At 31.0% G+C, this 24,526-nt stretch overlaps 2 protein-coding genes across 3 annotated transcripts in view; one reads left to right on the forward strand and one right to left on the reverse strand.

Annotated features, from left to right (window-relative positions):
- LOC114334004 (DNA (cytosine-5)-methyltransferase PliMCI) overlaps positions 1-13,954 on the reverse strand; it is a 114,022-nt gene extending 100,068 nt beyond the window's left edge. Inside the window, exons 1-4 of the mRNA XM_050656416.1 lie at positions 13,490-13,954; positions 4,760-4,955; positions 2,625-2,878; positions 1,345-1,473 (exon numbers count right to left, since the gene is read on the reverse strand). Of these exons, the coding sequence (XP_050512373.1) occupies positions 1,345-1,473; positions 2,625-2,878; positions 4,760-4,955; positions 13,490-13,783 (873 nt within the window). The 5' untranslated portion in view covers positions 13,784-13,954. The remainder of the gene's footprint in view (positions 1-1,344; positions 1,474-2,624; positions 2,879-4,759; positions 4,956-13,489) is intronic.
- Positions 13,955-14,131: 177 nt separating this feature from the next.
- Positions 14,132-24,526, forward strand: part of LOC114334005 (uncharacterized) — a 42,343-nt gene continuing 31,948 nt past the window's right edge. The window contains exons 1-2 of one of the 2 annotated variants that reach the window (XM_028284004.2): positions 14,141-14,611; positions 15,197-15,343. In XM_028284004.2, the coding sequence (XP_028139805.2) occupies positions 14,445-14,611; positions 15,197-15,343 (314 nt within the window). In that variant the 5' untranslated portion in view covers positions 14,141-14,444. Of the gene's footprint in view, positions 14,612-15,196; positions 15,344-24,526 lie in introns of both variants that reach the window. The other variant, XM_028284005.2, reaches the window with a different exon arrangement.

Consider the following 24,526-nt stretch of genomic DNA (forward strand, 5'->3'; position numbering starts at 1 on the left):
ATAGCTGATCGGGGTTTGACTAGTCAATCCCCGATTTTATAAAATTAAATTTCGACCTTTGCCTGACCAACTTAGTCTCTCCTAGGTTTGACTAGTCAAAGGCCGAAATTGTAATTTATTTCGGGCTTTGACTAAGACTGTCAGTCAGATCTGAGGATTGGCTAGTCAAACCTAGGAGTGCCTGAAATTCGGGCTTTGACTATAACATATACATTCTAACTCTAAGTCTTAAATAATTTTTATATTTAAATGAAATTGGAGCCTATAGTCAGAGTTTGAATTATCAATGATTCATCTTTTTGGTTTGAACGAAATATTATTTTAACAATTTTTGTGTGGACTCATATCGACGTTTTGCTACAACAATGTGAAGTTTCTTCAGGAAAGTGTGGTCTGTTGTTCAGAGTAATTAAAGTAATCAGAATATCCAGAGGTAGAAAGCAATTATTGCCATGTGGATTCACGCAAGTGAAAAATTAACTTTAACGATGTGCCCTTCGCCCGGCATTCAGAAGCTCACCGGCAAGATACCGAGCGGGCATCGAAATCCACGCAGTCCCACTAGGCTCCCTCCACTACCGACGAAGATGGACCGCCGAAAATGGTATTTAATAGAGAGCGGAACAAGAGAAAATCAGCTCCACACAGCGTAATGAGCTGAAAGGAACTCAACCGGGCCGCTCCATAGACCACCATGTTCCAAATGTACCGAGTTGGAAACAACCGCAACGTTACGACTGTTGGACGGAGCGGTCCTGTATTGAAGGATTGCTTCATTGGTGATCGCGCACTGAGCGACGAGCGACCGCCAGTCGGGGGTCGAATCGTTGCATGTATCTGTGTGTGGTTGTTGATATTTTGGTGCCGTGATTGCGAGACTGTGTGTGGTTATACCGTATTGAGGTATTACGTGACTGTGAGTCTGTGCGTAATAATTATATTAATAAGTTGATTCCGTACTGAGGGATAGCGTGATTGTTTCTTGTATTATAGTAACATTGTTATTTCATTTTTTGATAGTAGTAAATACTTACATTTTGTTTTTCTTTTACAGACGTCCGCCAATGGGGCTTTCATCGGAGGCGGAACGAAGAACAGGATACTGTTTTATTTTACTATTTCGATTTTACTTTGAATCGAAAGAACAAGAATATATTTATTTTGAACCTGTGTTTTACTGAGTCTGTTGTCCAAAAAGAACTACCCGTTACAAATTTTCTGTGCACTCCATAGAGTAACTCAAAATTAATTTATGTTTATGATATTTAACTATCTAATATTTCTTTTGTATCAAATTCCTGAATATACTGTACGTTAAAATAAGAGATAATTAAAGTGTCTTACCTTGTTGACAGATTTAAGTTTTTTTACATGTTTAAAGGCTACACCTGCCATTGCTACTAAAGTTCTCATGCATGGTAATGTAATTAGTGGTTGCTCATCATCTTCCGCATTTTGATCATAGCTCACTACCTAAAAACACAAACTATCAGTTTTTTATTGATGTAACAATTCACATTTAAATACTGCTGTCTTAAGAGGCAACAGTAGCGATCAACAGGTAGCAACAAACGCGGTCCAAGATTGCAGCTGTAATTTTGAATATTTTGTCGAGATATTTGGCACACATATTCGTAATATAATAAAGAATGGCGGTACAGAGCCCAATTTGAGAAATATGTTAGTATGTGGAAATTACTCTATAACTAAATAAAATATTGCAAAAAGGAGCCTGTACCGCCATTAAGAAGAACAAACAAATAAACTTTCTTCAAATAAACTTTTTTATTCCATGCCTAGATTTTGTGTCATATTGGACCTAGTAAATTTTTTATCTCTAACAAGAAATCGAACATATTATAACTAAATAACTGATTAGTCAACATAGAGAAAGTGTCACTGTCATTTTGACAAACCTGCGTGAGATTTCTGTTGTTATCTGCATAGGGATTAAGAACACTCTACGGCGCTACGGTAAAACATGGCGGCTACGATTCGTATCGAGTACTCGTAATCCCTATGCTTCCGTATGTGCTATCCGTTGACATTCTCATCAGTTCTAATAAGATAGGATTTATATTCACGAACAGATACACTGACGGAGAGACAGATATTTGTTCAAAAAGAGTAAAAATAATATAACAATTAACGCATTAAAATTAAAGATGTTACGAGAAAATAGCTTCTGAATCACTTTAATTATATAGTGATGAACGCGCTAATAACCGGCAAAATAGCGCAAAAGAAGGAAAACAATACATTGCGAAACAAAAAGAGATGAAACTAGTGGAGGTGGAAATGATCGTTATAAACGTATAAATTAACATTACATTACATAAATTCCCACCTTGACGTCTGTGACAGGAGTATTTTATAAAATTCTACTGTCACAGTGACAGTTGTCATACTCCTCTGATACGTCTAATGGTGGGAAACTATGTAATGTAATGTTAATTTATACGTTTATAACGATCATTTCCACCTCCACTAGTTTCATCTCTTTTTGTTTCGCAATGTATTGTTTTCTATCTTTTGCGCTATTTTGCCGGTTATTAGCGCGCTCATCACTGTATATATATTTTTTAAGTTACCTCTAAATTTAAATATAAAAGAAAGGTTATTACCTGATCACAAATAAACTGTGCATGTTGCATTAAGGTATCCTCTATGTTGATATATTCTCCACTTCCTTCAATATTTTCCACTAAATCTTCATATTTAGGGTTCTCCCAATGATGATCACTAATAAATTCGATTACATATTTGGATAGCTTAACTTTCTCTTTGATTTTATTGAATATTGGTTGGTATTGTGCAGATGGTTCCATTAAGTAATACTGAGCATACTGGGTGGTGAATCCAACCCTAATATTTTCACCTAAAGTAATTATCAAAATATAATGTAATAGGGCAGTCAATGAGGGTATTTGGCTCCGAATTTCATCCTACTACATCGATTTACTTGATATTTCCACAGTAAGTAGGGAATATCTCAACAAAGTCTACCCTATGCCGATGTGTGCTTTTATCTCGGGGATGAAATTTTTTTGCTTAATTAACTACGGAAGTTGCTAGAGAACCTAATTCTAAGCAAAAACTGCTCTATAATTGTTTTTTGAAAACTCAATACTTTTTGAGCTATGCGTGGTTGAAAATTTTTTGACATTGAATTTTCATTGGAAAATAGCACCTTTATTCGGACGGTCTTTTGCGAATACCTTAAAAATTATGCGTCCAACGAAAAAAACTATATAAAACATTTTTGTAGTTTATGAAAACTCAAAGAGATTCGTTTCTTCATAAATCTTCTAGTTATAATATTCAACCATATAATATCAAAAAGAGATATGGTAGGTGAAAAGAGTTTTTGGTGCATGCTCAAATTGGTGTATTCAACTTGAAATAACAGAGAAACAGTCGATTTTAGGTGTATAATGTTACCAATACCTTTTGTAGTGCTTGAAAAGACCTTTAAAACGAGCAATATTAAAGGTCGATTACATTCAAACTAAGCGAGATGTGCAAAAAAATTGTTGACTAATTTATTTTAAGAAAAAATGAAAAGTATATTTTTTAACCCCTCATCCATCAGAATTTAAATGCAAGGTTATCCTTCTACAAAACTTTTCATTATAGTGTTATTTCTATGTTCAAAAAGTTGGACGGGTTTAAAATGAATGGTTTTTGAAAAAAATAAGATCAAATTATAGAGCGCATTTTTAAATGTTCTTAAAAATCATCCTTTTTCTCCATGCAACTTGAAAATGATAAGAGATACAGCAATGAAAAATATTACACAAAAATGTAGGGTTCTTTTAGATAAAAATTTTGTTTTTATTTTTCATTGCTGGATATGTTATCATTTTCAAGTTGCATGGAGAAAAAGGAAGATTTTTAAGAATATTTAAAAATGCGCTCTATAATTTGATCTTATTTTTTTTCAAAAACCATTCATTTTAAACCCGTCCAACTTTTTGAACATATAAATAACACTATAATAAAAAGTATTGTTAGCGGTTAAATAACTTCTCATTTTTTCTTAAAATAAATTAGTCAACAATTTTTTTTGCATATCTCGCTTAGTTTGAATGTAATCGAACTTTAATATTGCTCGTTTTAAAGGTTCTTTCAAGCACTACAAAAGGTATTGGTAACATTATACACCTAGAATCGACCGTTTCTGTTATTTCAAGTTGAATACACCAATTTGAGCATGCACCAAAAAAACAAACTCTTTTCACCTACCATATCTCTTTTTGTATTATAACTAGAAGATTTATGAAGAAACGAATCTCTTTGATTTTTCATAAGCTACAAAAATGTTTTATATAGTTTTTTTCGTTAGATGCATAATTTTTAAGGGATTCGCAAAAGACCGTCTGAAAAAGTGACATTTTTCAATAAAAATGGCAAATTTTCAACCACGAATAACTCAAAAAGTATTGAATTTTCAAAAAAAATTATACAACAGTTATTGCTAAGAATTAGGTTCTCTAGCCAATTCCGTGGTTATTTTAACCAAAAAATTTTCCACCCCCATTTTCCACTTTGTGGGAACCACCCCCAAGATAAAAGCGCACATCGGCATCGGTAGACTTTGAATTAGGAGATAAGTAGAGGCTATTCCCATAATTTCATTAAAATCCATGCAGTAGGATAGAATTCGGAGGTAATATCCTATTCTTACTCCCAGTGACTGGCTAACTGGCTAACTGGAATATGAAATAAAAAATAACACAATAATATTAAATACAGTTACCTCCATCCAAACCAGCCATCCACCATTCATCAATTGGTCCAAGATCATGTGCAGGAATTGCATTATCCGTGTTAGGGTTTTCATCATAAACAGGTTTAATGTACCCAGAAAAATACAGTGGAACATTTTTTTCAACCAACCCAGAATCAAAATAACATAAATGGCCATTCTTATCGTAAACAGTAAAGTAAGTAATCTAAAAATAGAAATAAGCCAATTAGAAAACATCTTATAGGTATAAATAAGTATAACATCTTAATGTATCTTCGAGCAAGCGCTGCAAGAACTACAGGAAGGTGTATTAGTCAACGGAGTGCGTCTAAACAATGTTAGATATGCTGACGACGCAGTAGTTTTCGCAGATAGTCTAACCGCTATTTCAACCGTTAGAATCAGTACGTGGTTGTATATTGCAAGCGGGTTTGCCATTCTGTGAATTATCATAAATAAATCCTCCTTCAGTATTCCACAGCAATTAACAACGATACAAGTACCTCTACAAGTACCTACCTAATACTACCTTTCACGGCCGATGCCGTGAATAATAGCAACGTTGTCACGAAGATTCTCATTTAGTTTGTATTGGGGATATCCTTCGTACACTGAATCTCATGTCTGAAATACGCTGTAGATGGTTTGCAAAGAATAATGTAGCGCATATCATATCTAAGTAGAGAACACGGACTTGATATCAATACGAAAAAAACAAAGTACATGGTAGTCAGTAAGCGTGAAACATTAAATACACAGCTTTTGGTTAACCAACAACCAATTGACAGGGTGGACACCTACACATACCTTGGTACCAACATAAAAAGTCAATGGGACCAGTCAAGTGACATAAAACAAATAGGAAAAGCGAGATCAGCGTTCATAATGATGAACTCTCTTTTCAGAAGTCACAGCCAGTTGCTACCAAAATCTCTACCATCAGATGCTATGTATTTTCCGAAGCTTCTTTAAGAAAACTCGAGGCATTCGAGATGTGGTGCTACAGACGCATTTTAAGAATTTCGTGGGTGGATCGTGTGACTAATGTTGGGGTCCTAAGTAGAATAGGCAAGGAATGCAAGATTATAAACACCATCAATAAGCGCAAACTAGAATATCTTGGCCATGTTATGAGGAATGAACAGAGATATGGCTTGTTGCAGCTCATTTTTCAGGGCAAGGTAATTGGAAAGAGGGGACTAGGGAGAAGAAGAATATCTTGGCTTCAAAACCTGAGAAAATGGTTTAATACATTGACAACTGGACTATTCAGAATAGCAACAAGTAAAATTAGGATAGCCATGCTGATGGCAACATCCGGAACGGATGTTGGCACCGTAAGAGGAAGAAACAGAAGAAGAAAACATTTATTGGTGTAAAAGTAAAATAATGAGCGTAATAAAGTTAGCGACATGATTTTTTCAGTCATTATTTTTACTTCTACTAGATATAGGCTATTGATTATGTTCAAAATAAGAGAGCTAAAAGGAACTACAACGTTAACGGGATTTTATTATCTCATATAGTCAACGGACCTCTAAATTTGAAAAAACCGCGGAGTGCTACCATGTAAATGGGTGCGTTTTTGAGAAATGGGTGAATTAGTCCCTAGGCACAGGGTGAATTAGGGTGAGTGCTATGCACTTTTGGTAGAAAGACGTCTAAGGAAAATTGCTTAAGATTAAATTTACTATCGAAATATTATATTTTAATGTCAAAAATATTTTTATTTACAAAAATATATTCAAAAGAAAAGCAAAAAACAACACGAAAGAAAGCAATTTTGTTTTTTGCCCCATAACTTTTTTCCACGGGGATATAGGTATAGACATTGCTGTAGAAAAAAATAACTTACATTCTTTCTCTTTAAAATGACGTTTAATGGAAGTCTCTAGGATTTATATTTTTCGAAATAGGATTTTTCAAAATTCTCCGCTTACAGCATTTTTGAGCCATTTTCCCCATTATTTCGCAAACATTGTTCTATAACTTTTTTTTAGGCATTTCTAGGTATATGCAATGTACATTTATTAGAAAGAGGAGTCAATTACCTTTAAAATGGTCTATCGTATAAGGTTGCTTGACTATTCTGAAGCAAGTTCTGCTGTTTCAAGCTTTTATACTTTTAATGATTTTTGATATTTTTTATGATTATTTTTTAAATTTCTTATTGACTTTTTTTCTTGTACATTTAGGGATATACATTGTATAATAGAAAACAACATATTTTCTTTGCATTAAAATGGTGTATTCCAAAAAAATCTAGGACTATTTTTAAACAAGATATCCGTAGGATATCCTAGTATCCGTAATTTGAAACCTTTTTTAAATTTTTTATTTTTTTTTCAATTAGAAGAATATAATTGCATAGTATAATATAATTTTTAATTCCAAATAATTTTTCTTAATAACACTTTTCGATATTGTGAAATATAAAGGTACTTTACTACTGAGCAAATTCATATTTTTTAACATACCTCGTACACTATTAATAAAATTTTATATCTGATGATTGCATTTTAGGTTTCAGACTAGACAGAGCATTTTATAAAGAATAACTTTTTTTCATAAAATTAATACTAAAAAAGTTTTCCATATGGTTCCAACTATTGCATGTGGATATTATGTCACACTTTGAAAAAGCATATCTTGTTTAAAAATAGTCCTATAGTTTTTTACAGTACACCATTTTAAAGTAAAGAAAATGAGCTTTCCTTTTTATTACACAATGTCTATACCCAAATATACAATAAAAAAAGTTATAATGAGAAATTTAAAAATAATCGTAAAATATATCAAAAATCATTAAAAGTATAAAATTTTGAAAAACCATATCTTGCTTAAATATAGTCATATGGCCTTCTACGATAGAACATTTTAAAGGTAATTGACTTCTCTTTCTACTAAATGCCATTGCATATACCTAGAGATGCGTAGAAAAAAGTTACAGAACAATGTTTGCGAAGTAACAAGGAAAATATTCCAAAATCGCTGAGTGGTGAAATTTGAAATCATATTTTGGAAATTATAAATCACAGGGACTTCTACCGAACGCCAGTTTAAAGAGGAAGGATGAAAGTTTTCTTTCTGTGAAGCAATGCGTATACCTATATCCCCGTGGAAAAAAGTTATGGGGCAAAAAACAAAATTGCTATCTTTCATGTTTTTTTCTTGCTTTTCTTTTGGATATATTTTTGTAAAAAACATGTTTTTAACTTTAAAATGTGATATTTCGATAGTAAATTTAACCTGGAACAATTTTCCTATAGACGTGTTTGCACTAAATGTGCATAGAACTCACTCTAATTCGCCCTGTGCCTAGGGATTAATTCACCCCTTTCTCAAAAACGCACCCATTTAAATGGTAGCACTCCGCGATTTTTTCAAATATAGATATCCATTGACTATATGAAACAATAAAACCCTGTTAACGTTTTAGTTCGTTTCTAAAATACATTATCAATAGCCTAATATAGCTAAAATATAATTCCTCCTTATTTGAGGATAATCCCTCCATTCGAAATTTCATTTGTGGATTTTCCGTTTTCCAGATAATATAAGGAAATAAAAAGTTGAGATTTTGGCGCAGCGCTAAAAATAAATTTCCGTTTTCTGGGTATAGAAAGCTGTAAACTCACTAAATAACCTTATCAACTAATTCCTCCTCTTTGGGGATTATGAAAAAACTAGTTTTAATTGAAAATAATGAAAATTAAAAATTTAACAAAGATAAAAAAATATTCATGTTGGTTGCCTACACTGCAAAAGTACTGTCCACCACAGCCAGAATAATTTTCACTTTTGGTGAACCTAAACTGTAGGGGTAAAAGTACTATGCACCATAGTCAAAATAACTCCTCCTGGCCTAAGGATAATCCCTCCATTCGAAATTTCATTTGCGGATATTCCGTTTTCAAGTTATAAGACAATGAAAATTCTTGGGGCAGCGCCAAAGTATTATATGTATTTCCATTTTTGGGATATTAAAAGATGTAAAAATAACAAAAACCATATCATTTAATTCCTCCTTGTTTGCGGATTACGAATACACGGATTTTAAATAAAAATAATAAAAATTATTAATTTTCTGAGGAAAAAAAATTTCACTTTTGATGGGCCTATACTGCATGGGCAAAAGTAGTATCCAATAGCTAAAATAATTCCTCCTGCCGTGAGGAAAATCCCTCAATGAAATTTCGAATGGAGGAATTATTCTATTTTTTGGGCCTTTACAATTGCTAGATGCACCAGAATGATATTAATTTAGCTGTATTATATTTTATGTCAATGTTCTCTTAATACTTACTATACTGAATGAATTTCCATTTAAGTATGTTGTAAAACTTTATCTGATATAATTCTTAAATAATAGGTACCTATATGATTCAACAACAATATGGTTCCTTAGTAGTATTAGTACAAAGTACAACACATAACACATTTGATATATGGACATTTAGAAGAGTGTTAAGGATTTCATGGGTAGGTAGAGAGAGTCACTAATATAAAAGTGTTAAGGGGGTAGGCACAAAATGAAAGATTATTTATTACTGAGGGCCGAAAGTCCCTGAAAACTTCTATAATGTTTATTTTAATAGGTTATAGGGGTGAAAATAAGAGAAAATTTAGTATGATTATATCTCATTCAAAAGAAACTTTTTGTTTATTCTAAGGGACTTTTGGCCCTCGGTAATAATGTAATCTTTCGTTCCAAGTTTAAATTTTTCAAAAATATTTATTAGTTTTTACAGGATTTGAAAAAAAACCACTATATCCGTGGTGATATTTTCCAAATCGAACATTCGCTATCTTTGTCATACAACGCAATCAGTCCATCAAAATGTGGTGTTGGTGAAAGGATTATGGATAATGTTGTAGAAACATGTAACAGAACAGCCTAAAACTAAATTGTAAGAAGACAAAAATAATAATCATTATATTACATTTAAATAAGACATGCACTGCATGTAAACAAAAATTTTACTTGGTAAAGGTGCTCAAAACGTATCTACTCATTCCATAGTAACAGTATATTATTAATATCACTTCACCACTTTTTCTCTTTTCTCGATTATTAGATTTTATTGTATAGTACACAAATTATTGTAATCACTGAATACATAGATAGGGGAAAAATAATCTTATTATTTAAATTAATGAATAATTAACGCCATTATATAAGTAACTGTTATCCAAAAATATTCAAAACCTGAACCGAATAGCCCCCTACTATGTTACTATGACATCACTGTCAACTAATCTTTACATCCAGTGCATATGGAATGGGAATAAACTGTAGTAAGAACACCAACATAAACGAACAAATTACAATAAGCAATACACTATTAGAAAGAGTGGAGAAAATATGCTATTTGGGCTGCAATATTAAGGATACTTGCTACGATACTTCCTAGATAAGGATAATAGCTACTAAATAAAAAATTGTATTGAAAAAGCCAGTAGCTCTTTTAACAGTCTTATGAAGATTCTCTGAAACTTATCTTTAAATAACAATATATGCATAAGTATTCTTAGATAATTTACTCTTCTAACTGAGTAATAAGCCTCAATTTAACTTAAAAATTATTTTATTAACGTTTTGACTTCCAACCTCGGAGGTAGTTATCAAAATATTGTTATTTATATAGTTATATTTGTATTTTGATAACGATATCTGAGGTGGAAGTCAAAACGACAATAAAATCATTTTTTAAGTTAAATTGTGGCTTATTTCCCAATTAGAATAGTCAATAACATAAATGCCACAAAGAAATAACTTCAGAACAATTCTTAGATGTTACGTCTGTAGTGTCCTCCTCTACTGAGTAGAAAGCTGGAGTCTTACAGAAGATGCCATAAAACGATTAGAGGCATTTGAAATGTGATGCTACCAAAGTATGTTGAGGGTCTCATATGTACTCCACACAACTATTGTCCAGAGGCTAAGAAATGACAAAGAAATTATTAACACTATAAAGAACAAAAAATTAGAATTAGTTCAAACGTAAAGCACTTTTGGAGTTTTGTTAACAGCAGACGCAAAAATAATAGTCTACCAAACACTCTGTTTCTTGGAAACACAGTGCTTAATAATGGTGAGGATATCGTTAATAATTTTGCGCAATGCTTTCAAAATATTTACAGAGCAAATGATGATGATTTAATACAGTCCACCTTGGAATATGAAAAAAAAAGTGAGTCTAAATTCTTGTAATGTATCTACTGAAATCATATTTGAAAAATTAGCCAATTTAGACATTTTTAAAGGCTCTGGACCAAATGGAATTCCACCCATCCTATTAAAAAAATATAGATGTACTTTAACCCGTCCCTTATATTTTCTGTTTTCTCATTCACTTGATTCGGGTATTTGTCCAAGTTTGTGGAAATCTAGTTTTATTGTTCCTATTCATAAATCAGGTGACAGGAGTAATATAGCTAACTACAGACCAATAAGCATTCTTTCTTCTATTCCTAAAATTCTAGAGAGTATAGTATGCAACTCTATTAAAACACCTTTATGCAATGTACTAATTGAAGAGCAACATGGTTTTCTTTCAGGTAGATCAACTTCTACAAATCTTTTACTTTTCACGCAATACATATCTGATGCTTTGGAAAGGAGACTACAGGTGGATGCTATTTATGCAGATTTCTCCAAAGCATTTGACACTGTGGGACACAAATCGGGACCGAGGCCTATCCGGGTTATCGAAAATCCGGGTTAGCCGAATATGGTAAAACTTAATAAAATACAGGATACTTACGGATAAACTCCATTATAATTGCAAAATCATGAAATACATATGCACAATTTATCTAAATTACGTATAGTTGCATACACTATTGTTCAATTCTTGCTAAAAAGCTCAGTCAAATTGAAAAAATGTTTGTCTTGCCTGATGAAAATCGGTCTGGGTTAGCCAGACTTCTGGGTTATCGGGAGCTAACTTATCAGGGTTCCACTGTAGCTGCATCGCCAATTTTTGTCATACATATTTACTATATCTTTATATTTATTGTATCACTAGATAATTATAATATTTTGTGTACATATTAAATTGGGTGGTATCCCGTTAATAAATAAATAAATAAATAGAAAAAAGAATGTGTGTGTACTTTGTACGCACGTAAGAAGATATTCTTCTATTATATAATAGTTAATTTAAACGAAGTAAATATACTTAAAAGATTATTTGTACTTATTTTATTTAAAAATCAAACTAACTTTCTTATCTACCACTTTCAAAAAAGAAGAATATCTTCAAAAATTATATAATAATATACTTACAATCATAAAATCTATAAAAAAAAATAAAAAAATAATAACTTGCTTGGGGCTTGAACCCACTTCACGTCTACCGCGCCGTACGAAAGTTGACGCCATTTCAAACTGCACCAAACTCTCGTATACGTCATGTGGGAATATACACAAACTAAACGTTTACACCATAAATTTATATGAATTTAATAAAATTGTTAGTTTGATTTTTGTCGAAATAAAATACAACAAAATATAGAGTAAGAAAACGATATATGAGATGAAGATTTGTAAAAAATTTGTTCGTAATCAGATTATGTAAATTAAAGCATTGCCTACTAATAGGTAACTACATTATTTTGTTTACATTTTCCAAATAGATAGGTATTGAAACTATTAGGTATTTCCAACTGAAACATTTAGAATTACGTACCTGCGGCTTTTCAAAACTATTTAAAAAGTCACTATAATTATAAATTTTGTTTACCGATAACCTCCATATTGAACAATTATTGACAGATCATTTCAAAATTTCAACACCCAATCAGAGCCCGTATAACAACTAATACCATACTGTCGGTGTGCGCATGCGTGCGGATCAATCAAATTTTACCCTCAATCAATTCGCCGCTAAAGAAGAATATCTTCAAAAATTGGCTTACTTCGGCCACATTATGCGTAATAATAAATACCGACTTCTACAGTTGATTCTATACGGGAAAATTGAGGGAAAAAGAGGCCCTGGATGTAGATGTATATCCTAGCTGGCCAATCTTAGGATGTGGGCTGGTCTAACGTCAACTGATCTATTTCGAACTGATGTGATTATAATAAGATGGGTCAATGTGGTTGCCAACATCTCTAGAAGATAGGCACCTTTAGAAGAAGGATGATCCAAGTATTTTCATGTTAAAGATGTTAATTTATCTAAGTGTTCCACAGTAACAATATATTATTAAAATAACAAGCACTTTTTCTCTTTTTATTATATAGTATATAAATTATTGTAATCACTGAATACATAGTTAGTACAAAATAATCATATTAATTAATTGAATTAATAATTTAATATACATCTTGAAACTCATAATTCAAGGAAAAATAGAGGGTAGGAGAAGCGAAGGAAGGAGACACGTTTCCTGGTTGAAGAACCTGAGAGAATGGTTTGGTTGCAGCTCAAGGCAACTGTTCAGAGCAGCTGCCTCGAAGGTAAGAATAGCCATAATGTGTGCCAACTTTCGTCGCAGAGATGGCACTTAAAGAAGAAGTAGTATGTACTAGTACATTTAGAAAAATCCAAAATCAATTGAACACCTAAATGGAAGAAAGGGATATGTCACATTTTCTATGTCACTAAGGGTTTCCTAGTGAATGAAGGTGATGTGACTTCTCTATATCTACTCTAGCTATCATATAAAACTCGAAATTTTAGAAAATGAGACATACCTCCTTCTTATACCTAGGTCTTCAATTCTTACCTGATGTGTAGGGACATCTTCTTCGTTGTATACCTCCTCGTTACCGGTAAATAGAGAAATCTTAGGATCTGTTAGAGCTATGAACTCTTCGTTTGAATTATTTGGATGTCCACTATACAAGTGAACCGAATCCGAAAACTGTTTACACAAATTACATCGATCTGGTTTTTTGTATGTCTCTTTAACAACATTTTCCTGCGTTTCATTGTTTTCTGTTTTTAATTTTTTGTTAATATTACCATCATCAGGTTCTTGGGCCATTTCTGCTTCATTTTGGGGGTTGCTATTGGTCATATTACGAATGATATAAATTCAAAAATAAAAATTTAACACAAACACCAACAATATAGGGTTAGATTATCTAAATAGTTTGGGCGCGAAAACTTTTGGGCTAAATAAACCTCATTCTTCTAGCGAAGTTACCCGAACCTATCCCGAACGTGAAAGTGATACAATTTCGTTTCATTTCAAATTTCCAACTTCAAACATACAAATAAAAAAAATATAAATGTTGGTGAGCATTTTTAATATGATAAGATTATTTACAATAGAAAAACTTATTTGAACTAAAAATGATTAAGTACAAAAAACAGACAGAACAATGCGTTCTGATTTTTGTATTTATTTTAAATATTATTCGGAATTCGGAATATTCCCAGAGTTTGTTCCGATGAAGATAGCTACAAATGGTGTTTGGCAGTGTTGCCATATGTTATCTTATAGGGCATTTCAAGACTTTGACGTTTCTATCATTAACTGAACAAAAAAATTTCTAGGTGTTCTGACAAGTGTACAACTTGCAGTAATTAACAGTAAATGAAAGATGATATAAAAGAAGAATTTTATGCAAGCTTTAGGGTTATGTAATGTTATAAAATGTCAGTTGATTAGTAAATAGTAAATAATAGCAAATAAAAGTTTTGCTTGTATTTTGATTCTACAACAAGAGACAAAAATGGAACAAAATGCTAGATTACCTATGTATACACTTGATAAGGAACTTGCTTCAGCATTTCAAATTGATTGTGAAGATTTGTTAAATGAGTTTGAATCATATCAGTCTTTCAGAATTCAAGATTTTCAGAAAGTATGGCACAATCAAAAATTTTCATATGTCTTTGCGTATGTACATTTATTGTTCTAAAATATTTTATTTATGACCTTTTACCATTTTGTTAATATCTTTTGGCAATATTAGAATAAAGGCTGGTGTAACAACAAAAAAATATATATTTTTGTGCTTTAGAATCGTCTTACTCTCGTATTTGTCATTATTTCTACTCGAATAATACATAATGGTTCCAGTACACGTTGGGCCAAGTAAGAACAGTGATTACATGTTGGTGGAGTTGCTCTGTCTGCATTATACTTTCATAGTGGGTGACTCTGATGATGGATGTGGAGACTGTAGCAGCCTATATAAAATATTAGAACAGTATGTGAGAAAACAAATAACTCAATGACCAACATGTAAATCACCAAACATGACAAAGTGTTGTTTAATACCAGATCGTGCAGAAATCCTTCGATATGTGCACAAAAAACCTACAAAATTCAGTTTGTAGACCAATGCTGGCTGTCAATCATAAATTTATGCCAAGTGGTCCTGTATACATTGGCTTAACATGTACGGGGGCTATAAAAAATACCTGATTTTGTGTCAATAGTTTATGTTACTATATTTTTAAGTGGATAATATTGTTTTAGGGGTCAAACATATGCTTTACTATTAAAGGACTTCTGTGAAAACTGCTTTTATATTGTTAAAAAGTTCATTTATTTTCCCAGGACTTTGTACACACAAGTAGGAGCATTTTATTTGCTAGCTATCTTATATTACAAGCAACCAGTAAGGTTTGTATGTTTTACGATATTATTACTGTTAACCCTTAAGTAGTGGCTTCGCAATCAAAAAGACCGCCTATATTACAAATTACTAATATTTCGTCAAATATTTACATTTGGTAACTACGGTTTTCACTAGCTTACTCATTCAATACGAGAAGCCTCAGTACTAAATCAGAGAAGCGGGAGGTGTATTGATTTGGAGTTACAGTGCAAAGGTCATATTTTCTGTGCACATCTGGTCATCTATATTCTGTTCTCCTTAGGTTGATAGCATCTCATTATAAATTAAAAAATGTGTTAGAAATACTTTAGGGTCGTTCAAAGTATTAAAGCTACTTGTAAGTAATTCTTCATTAGAAATGTGTCTTTATTTGTTATCTTTCGCTGTATCCTCCCTGTATTGTGAGATGCAGGTAGCTACGACAATTGATTTTAGAGTTAACATTAAAATGAAAAGAAATGCCTATGCCTATTCAGTGCCGGGGAATTGGGTATAAATGTTTGGAAAATGAAATTTTAGTATACATAATCTAAATAATTTATTATAATATAAATATGTACAATATATAAAATACATACATATTAAATGTCTGTTTAAAGCAATTTTTCTCTATACAATAACTAAATGACAAATAGATAAGAACAAATAAATAAATATCACAGTTCAGTTAGGAGTTCAGAGATATCTCAAAGGCAAATGTTAATACCATGTCAAGACGTAAATAACTGATAACAGTATATTTCAACACAGGCATCAAGAGAGTTATCGCAAATAAGGTTCGGGGGCAGGGTTTAACGTTATTGTGACAACTGACATTTGGTATTAAATGTAACCTAAAAATTAATGTTGAGAAATACTATAAATGTTTTTTATTGAAAAATGAATTTGGATGTTGAGCAGGTTGACATGCATTTTAATTATAATGATTTAACCAACAACAAATTATAGATAATCAGTATAAAAATAATATAAAATGTCTGAATAACTAATAATCTAACCACAAAAAGTAGTGTATTATAGACAAAATAATAACACACTTGTTTCTCAACACAAGAAACAAGATGATTCGCAGTTTTTAGTTTATAAAATTTGTATTCTATAAATTATTTTTATGTTTCATCCCAAATGTCAAATTAGCGTTAACGATATTAGCGTCCCTTATTTCAACCTAAATAGCAGGACATGTTATCTGGTATTAGCGTAACATTCACACTGCGCTTGCATACATGTCAATACAACAAAAATGCATTTGCGATATTTCTCTAATATATCTTATAGTGTTTATAATCATCATCTGAATCTGAAGTTGTGTTGTTTGGTACAATGATAATTGGTTCTAATAAGCATTTGTCAACTAAGAAATCTAAGTTCCATAACTTTCCATTCTCCATTTTTGCATGCTGCTTATGTACATCGTTTCCAATTTTCTGCAGTGACTTTCGATAAAACTTCCTGTAAAAGTATTTTCACATCAACTAATTTGAATGTACTGTTGTTTCTCGCTTTGTCACCCTTTACTTGGCCCATCTTAGATCTATAGAGATAAGTTGACAATTAAGTCTTTGAAAATCAGAGCGGTCTAAGTCAAGAATTTTATTTTAGGCGTTCTCTTGATATATCATCATTTTTCTATAATATATTATTATTATATAATATTGACATTATATTACAGTAGCTTCATCTGTGAGTGGGTGAATGCACTAATATTTTTCAATTATTTTAGCAAAATAATTTTTAGCAAACAAATTCCACAAGTTGAACAGAAATTATCTATTATTATATAAGAAAAAGTTTACAATTCTACATCCTCTCCATTTTACAAAAATTGGGAAATGCCCCCTTCTTGGGGGTGAAAATATATACATTCAAAATTAGTCAGGAATTGGATAAAATGACTAATTCTAAGCAACGTTTGTTCTATAGAGTTTTTCAAAACTTTTCGAGTTATTTGCAAGTGAATATGTTTATTTTTAACAAAGAAAACATTTTTTTGGACGGTTTTTCGCAAATAACTCGAAGAGTAAATATTTTATCGAAAAACATATTCTTAGCAAAAATATAACTTATAAAAAAGTGAAAAAAATGGTGTCTGTATGAGGTCTGTAGACCCAATAGAAGCAGAGTTGTAGCTAATAAACAGTAGATTATTCTTTAAATTCCAAATCGAATATTCCAATGTGAAATAACCAAAAAATGGAGCACTTGTCATGGAAAACTAGTTACAACTTTTTTATATAATCTTTAGACCTTCTACCCTCTTGGGTGTAGGTATCAACTTGTGTAGGGACATTTTTTAAAGTGTTTAAAAAAGGTTTATTTTTGTTTTTTAAAAAAACTTCTAACATTAAAAGTAAGTGAGTTACGCTCAAAATATTGTTGGTCCCTTTTATTTTTTGGTAAAAAGAATCACGAAAATCACCCCCTAATTAGCATCCCAAATAAAATTAATTGTTACCGCTTCACAAGTTACTTTGCTTATGTATTTATGATCTGTAAGTTTCATCGGTTCAAAGTGCTTATTTTTGAAAAAGCTGTAGTTAAAATGGCTTGAACAAGTCACAAATCATGAGTGTATGCAAATTTTGAACAGTCATAGCATAATCAATTTTTGTCTAGCAGGAAAACAAAAAATCCAAAATATTCAGAAAAGCAAAACATACATTTTATTACTCCTTGAGATTTTTGGTATTACTAATAATTATTTTTAAGTTATTTTGAAAAAAAGGGATTTTTAGGTCACAGTTGTTTAGGCGGGAAAGGATAAAAATCGGGTGATGCTTTATGATTGTACTAGGAGTTCAGGTCTGATTTATCTTTGGATATCCTGGTCGTTATCCATTTAACTCTTAAACGCTCAACCTTATGTAGGTACCATGTATGCCCAAGGGTGGGTAAAAAATGTCCACCTCGAAAATAGCTAATATATTTATTGAGAGTTACAAATGTTAGAAATGGATTAAACTTAAGAATCTTATGCTTAGTAAACACAGCATTTACTTAAATATTAATATAAACGATGTACAAACCTTCAACAAAATTACGATGTAGGTACATACATCAAAATTAAAATACCAGTAAAAGTCAATAATTCAGATTTGTCGATTTTCTCCACATTCTTCCTTTTAGACTCCTCATTAGTGTGGCAGATAATTATGTCATTTATGTAATTATACGTCCATAATTCTGTGGATTATGTTCCTGCCAAAGAGAAATTATATAAAAACTTTTAGTAATAAGTTTTAGCAAGGTTGGACATTTTGTGCCCACCCCATAGTTAATTCAAGATATTTCTTTTATTTTCAAAAATATTGGTAAAACCAAATTAATATTCGATAAAGAGCCGTCTTCTTAACAATAAATAATTTTTGAAAAAATTTGGAACATCTAATATGTTACAAGGGAATATGCATTAAGTTTTTTTTTGAAGATATTCTTCTTTTACTCCAGGGAAATAATGCAAAAATATACCATGTTCGGGACACTTGAGCAGCCAGGTTACAAATGGGTTTTTTGGGTACTATATACCTAATACATTATAAATACAAAAATGCCCGTCACAGTTCGGACGAGAATTTTAGTTATTAACAAATAAGGGTCAAAAATGTCAGTTTTTTCGTTTAAATCGCTACGGGTAAAAATAGGGTAATTAAATATCTTATTTATACTGTTATTCTCGTAGTAGATGAGCCAAGGTTTAAAATGGCAGTTTTTGAATTTCGGTTCGATCATTTGTTGCTTCAGAAATTACAAAATAAAACTAAAATTTCGAAAAAAAAAATTGCTATAACTTTTGTGAAAATGACCTTAAGACTTTCATATTGCACGAAAAATTGAGACAAATGGTCCGTATAATGCACAAAAAATTTTAAGACGATTCGTCAATTAGTTTAAATTTTATTCAATTTGTTTATCCCAATGAGCTTTTTTTTCGCAATATTATTGTTCAGAAAATAGTAATGTAATAGCAATTCTGTGAAAATCACATGAAAGAAGAAAAGTTATGATTTCAAATTATTTAATAAAATCATTAAAAAGTCATTTTTATCATTCCGAAAACATTTTACTAAAGTAGGGTCATTTTTAGTTCATAAACAATTTGAATAACTTTGTTAATATTGACTGTAGGTTAAAACTACTTTGGGATTTGAAAAGCAGGTATTTTTATAAGAAATTTTCAAAAAAACACTTTTTGCCTAGGTTAATTACAGTCAAAGTTAGCCACTTTTTTTTTATTTAATTGACAGCTACTTTGTTTATAACAATTAAGCAACCCAACTAGCGCCATTTCGAAGTTGAAGGTATATAGTTTATGTGTAAAAGTTTAAGTAAACTTTAAACTTCAACAGAGTTGTTAATAAATCTTTAAAAATGACGTTCTAACGAAATCGATTTGTGGTCGGTGCACTCAAAAAATGAAGCTGATTCTTTAAACATATGCTGCGATTAATATCTCCAGAGCTTGTTAATGGATTTTGATCACAATTTTTTTAAATTGTATGTACTCGTAGTCTTGTAGAGTACGTTATGTACGTAAATCCCCACATAACGTTTCAAAATGTTAGGGGGAGTTCCCCTTATCACTCAGGGATATGAAAAATAGATTACATTCGATTCTAGGACCTACCGAATATACATATATAATTTCATAAAAATCGGTCAAGCGGTCTCGGAGGAGTATGACAACTAACACTGTGACAGGAGAATTTTATAGATGTAAATATATAGATGGGTATTAACAAATAGGGGTTGGTAATGGAAAAGTGTAAATTAAGGGTTGTATGTATTTTTTAATCCTACATCATATAAAATTAAGATAGACAATTTTGTCCAAAAAAATAAAAAAAATGTCAGGGGGGCAACCCCCTTATAACTTATGGGTATGAAAAATAGATTAAAACCTATTCTCAGTCCCATAGGATACACTTGCAAAATTTCATAAAAATCGGCCAAGCCGTTTCGGAGTAGTATGGTAACTAACACTGTTACAGGAGAATTTTATGTATATTGAAGTAACTGTGAATTAAATAATAAAAGTGGCTAACTTTGACCGTAATTAACATACGAAAAGTTTTTTTTTTGAAAATTTGTGTAAAAATACCAGCTTTTGAAATTCCAAGGTAAATTTACTCTACAGTCAATATTAACAAAGCTATTCACATTGTTTTCAAGCCAAAAATGACTCTACTTTAGTAAAATGTTTTCGTAGTGACAAAAATTACTTTTTAATAATTTTCTTCAATAATTTGAAAACAAGACTATTGTTCTTTCATGTGGTTTTCACAGAATTTCTATATAATTATTATTTTTTGAACAATAACATTACAAAAAAAAGCTCTTTGGGATAAACAAGTTGAATAAAATTTAAACTAATTGACGAATCGTCTTATCATTTTTTGTGCAGTATATGGACTCTTTGACTCAACTTTTTGTGAAATATAAAAGTCGTAAGGTCACTTTCGCGAAAGTTATAGCAAATTTTTTATTTTCGAAATTTTAGTTTTATTTTGCAATTTTCGAAGCAACAAAAGAAGAATACTATAAATAAGATATCTAATTATCCTATTTTCACCTGTAGCGATTTAAATGAAAAAACTGCCATTTTTGTCATTTATTTGTTAATAACTAAAATTCTCGTCCGAACTGTGACGGGCATTTTTGTATGTATTAGGTATATAGTACCCAAAAAACCCATTTGCAACCTGGCTGCTCAAGTGTCCCGACAAAAATCTTATTTCCCTGGAGTATTTAGCGGCGAATCGATTGAGGGTAAAATTGTACATGATCCGCGCGCCTGCGCACACTGACAGTATGTAGTTCTGACAGTATGTAGTTCATTGCTAATCTTTCAAGATAGGTATGTATGTATCTGTAACCGTGCAAATAAGTCATTAAAAGAATATATTAGTGGTTTTAGGAAATGTATTATTTATTATAATTCTTGTGTTTTTGGATTTGTGTTTCCCTGTAGTAAAATAATAAAATATTATGTAAGCATAACATTTTTACACTATATGTCGCCGTGTTGTGTAATTATATCCGAAACTTACATGTCTATTTCTAGGGCCTCGCTGGAGTAGTGGGAAATGCGTTAGCACTGAGATTGGAAGGTTGCGGGTTCAATTCCTGGGCGATTCATATATTTTTTTTTATTTTTGGTTGTTTTAATAAAAAATTTTTGAAAGTGGTAGATAAGAAAGTTAGTTTGATTTTTAAATAAAATACAAATAACCTTTTAAGTATATTTACTTCGTTTAAATTACCTATTATATAATAGAAGAATATCTTCTTACGTGCGTACAAAGTACACACACATTCCTTTTTATTTATTAAACACCAATACGATGCTCAAGGACATTACAATCTGATCAAATAATGTGATCAATGAGCAACTTATTTCTAACCTAAATTACTACTAAAAAACTTAAGACTAAGGACAAACTCGATAGTACCCCTTAGTTTCTGTTAATATATTGCACAAATGTTAACTTGTACCATCACTTGCACCGTGCACTATTTTTCACTTAACTAACTCAAAGGGTTTCTTCCTCTTGAGTCTTCTAGCTAGATCCGTGTTGTCGAGGAGTTGGATGGCCTCAACATTGACGTGTTGAAAAAGTCGTTGTTCGTGACTCTTGGCAAATTTTTCTATGGTCTTGTTAACAGTATCCATGTCTAGGTCTATATGGAGGTCAGTGTTCCTATAATACCATGGAGCGTTGACAATGCTCCTTAGCACTTTGTTTTGGAATCGTTGAATGATAATTAAATTTGAATTACTAGCGCAGCCCCATAGCTGGATGCCATATGTCCATATAGGTTTTATAATCTGTTTATACAAAAGTATTTTATTGTAGATCGAGAGAGTGGATTGTCTTCCCAATAGCCAATACATTTTTTTATACTTCATGTTAAGCTGTTCTCGTTTCTTTTTAACATGGGCCCTCCAGCGTAGCCTGGCGTCTAGTGTAATACCCAAATACTTTGCGGTATCGGCGTATGGTATCTGAGTATTATTTACGTTAACAGGAATGTATTGATTTTTCTTGTTTGTAAAATTTATATGCACTGACTTCATTTCGTTTAATTTAATTCGCCAGCGTTTAGTCCACTTGTTAAGTCTGTTAACAGATATTTGTATTTTTCTTGCTGCTTCTTCATGGTCTTCACCTACGGTTAAGACGGCAGTGTCATCAGCAAAGGTAGCTATTGTGTTATGATCTACTTCAGGGATATCACTAGTGTATAATAGGTATAGGACCGGTCCTATCACACTACCTTGTGGTACCCCTGCATTGATTTCCTTTAGTTCCGAGTAGGCTTCTTCTTGCTTAACCCTAAAAACTCTCTCTGATATATATATATGTATATATATATATATATATATATATATATATATATATATATATATATATATATATGTATATATATATATATATATGTATATATATATATATATATATATATATATATATATTTTTTTTTTTTTTTTTTTTTTTTTTTTTTTTTTTTTTTTTTTAAGATAACAGCTGACCTGGTAGATAAAAATGGGGTTGAGGTTTATTGGGTATATTATCTTAACATTATCTTAACCCTACCAAAAGATATGATAAATGAACTCTTATACATCTTCAACGATTTCGACCCACATATCCAATTTACAGTGGAAACAGAAGACAAACATCAATCAGTTCCATTCCTTGACACCAAACTAATACGTAATAATAACAACGTAATAATAACAGATTGGTATAGAAAACCTATTAGCTCCGGAAGGTATATCAACTATTGGTCATATCATAAACATAATACAAAAATTAATCTTATAACACAAATGAAAAATAGAATCTTACAAATTGCAGATCAATCCCTCCATAATAAAAACCTAAAAATCCTTCATCAGCTTTTTCTAGAGAATTCATACCCAAACAAATTACTTAATAAACTACTATTCAATACAACAAATGGTACATTATCTATAACACAAAATAACCCTAATCACACACCACAAAACGTTAACCCAATAGTACACACCACAACTAACACGCCATTACCTACAATTAAATACTTTAAATTACCATTTATACAAGACTTAACACCTAAACTTACACGAATTTTTAAATCAGTTGATGAGAATATTAAAATCGCTAATTACACAGTTTTAACAATCGGTTCCATTTTCACTAAGGTTAAAGATAAAACACCTAAAGACCAGTTATCTAACATAATCTACTGTATTCCTTGTGGAAGTTGTAACAAACAATACATAGGCCAAACGAATAGACACCTGAAAAGCCGTATCACTTCACACAAGAGTGACAGTAGATTATATCCTGATAGATGTTCCCTTGCAAAACACGTACATGATGAACAACATGTAATGAACTACAACGAAACAAAAATCCTTGCAATGGAAAATAATCTTAACAAGAGACTATTCCTCGAGATGGCATTTATCATTCAAACAGATAACTTAATAAATAAAAAATCAGACGTCGAACATCTAAGTGAAATTTATGCTTATTTATTACAATTAGAAAAACAACATCAATAAATACATATTTTAAATAAATAATTAACATACAAAAAATAATATTAAATTTTCCAACTAAAAGAAAACCGATATAATAGATTTTATTCAAATAAGCTTTTGTGACATTAACGATTTATACCTAACTTATTTCTCACATAAAACACTCAATAACATTCAATATTTAGTATATCTAGTACTTCACCTTATTGACATTCAATCAACTTCAAATCAAAAAATTTTCCTTCTTGTCAATATAAAAATAATTTAAATTAATCCTAATACATCACTATTAACAAAATTTCATCCATTTTATATCAAAATTGCAGTATCTCGATGTCATCTTAATATCTTAATACCGTTAACCTCAATTAGGTAAGATAAAAATTGTTAAAAAAAGATCATATTATAACATTGTACCATTTTTTAAATATTGTAGCTTTCGTCTGATGATGCTGATGAAAATCAGCGAAATATAACGATTTGTTAAACAGAGTACCACTTGGTTTTATTCAGCTGTATACCCAATAAACCTCAACCCCATTTTTATATATATATATATATATATATATATATATATATATATATATATATATATATATATATATGTATATATATATATATATATATATATATATATGTATATATATATATATATATA

This window comes from Diabrotica virgifera, chromosome 7 (genome assembly GCF_917563875.1).
Source record: "Diabrotica virgifera virgifera chromosome 7, PGI_DIABVI_V3a".
In the NCBI taxonomy this organism is placed as follows: Eukaryota; Metazoa; Arthropoda; class Insecta; order Coleoptera; family Chrysomelidae; genus Diabrotica; species Diabrotica virgifera.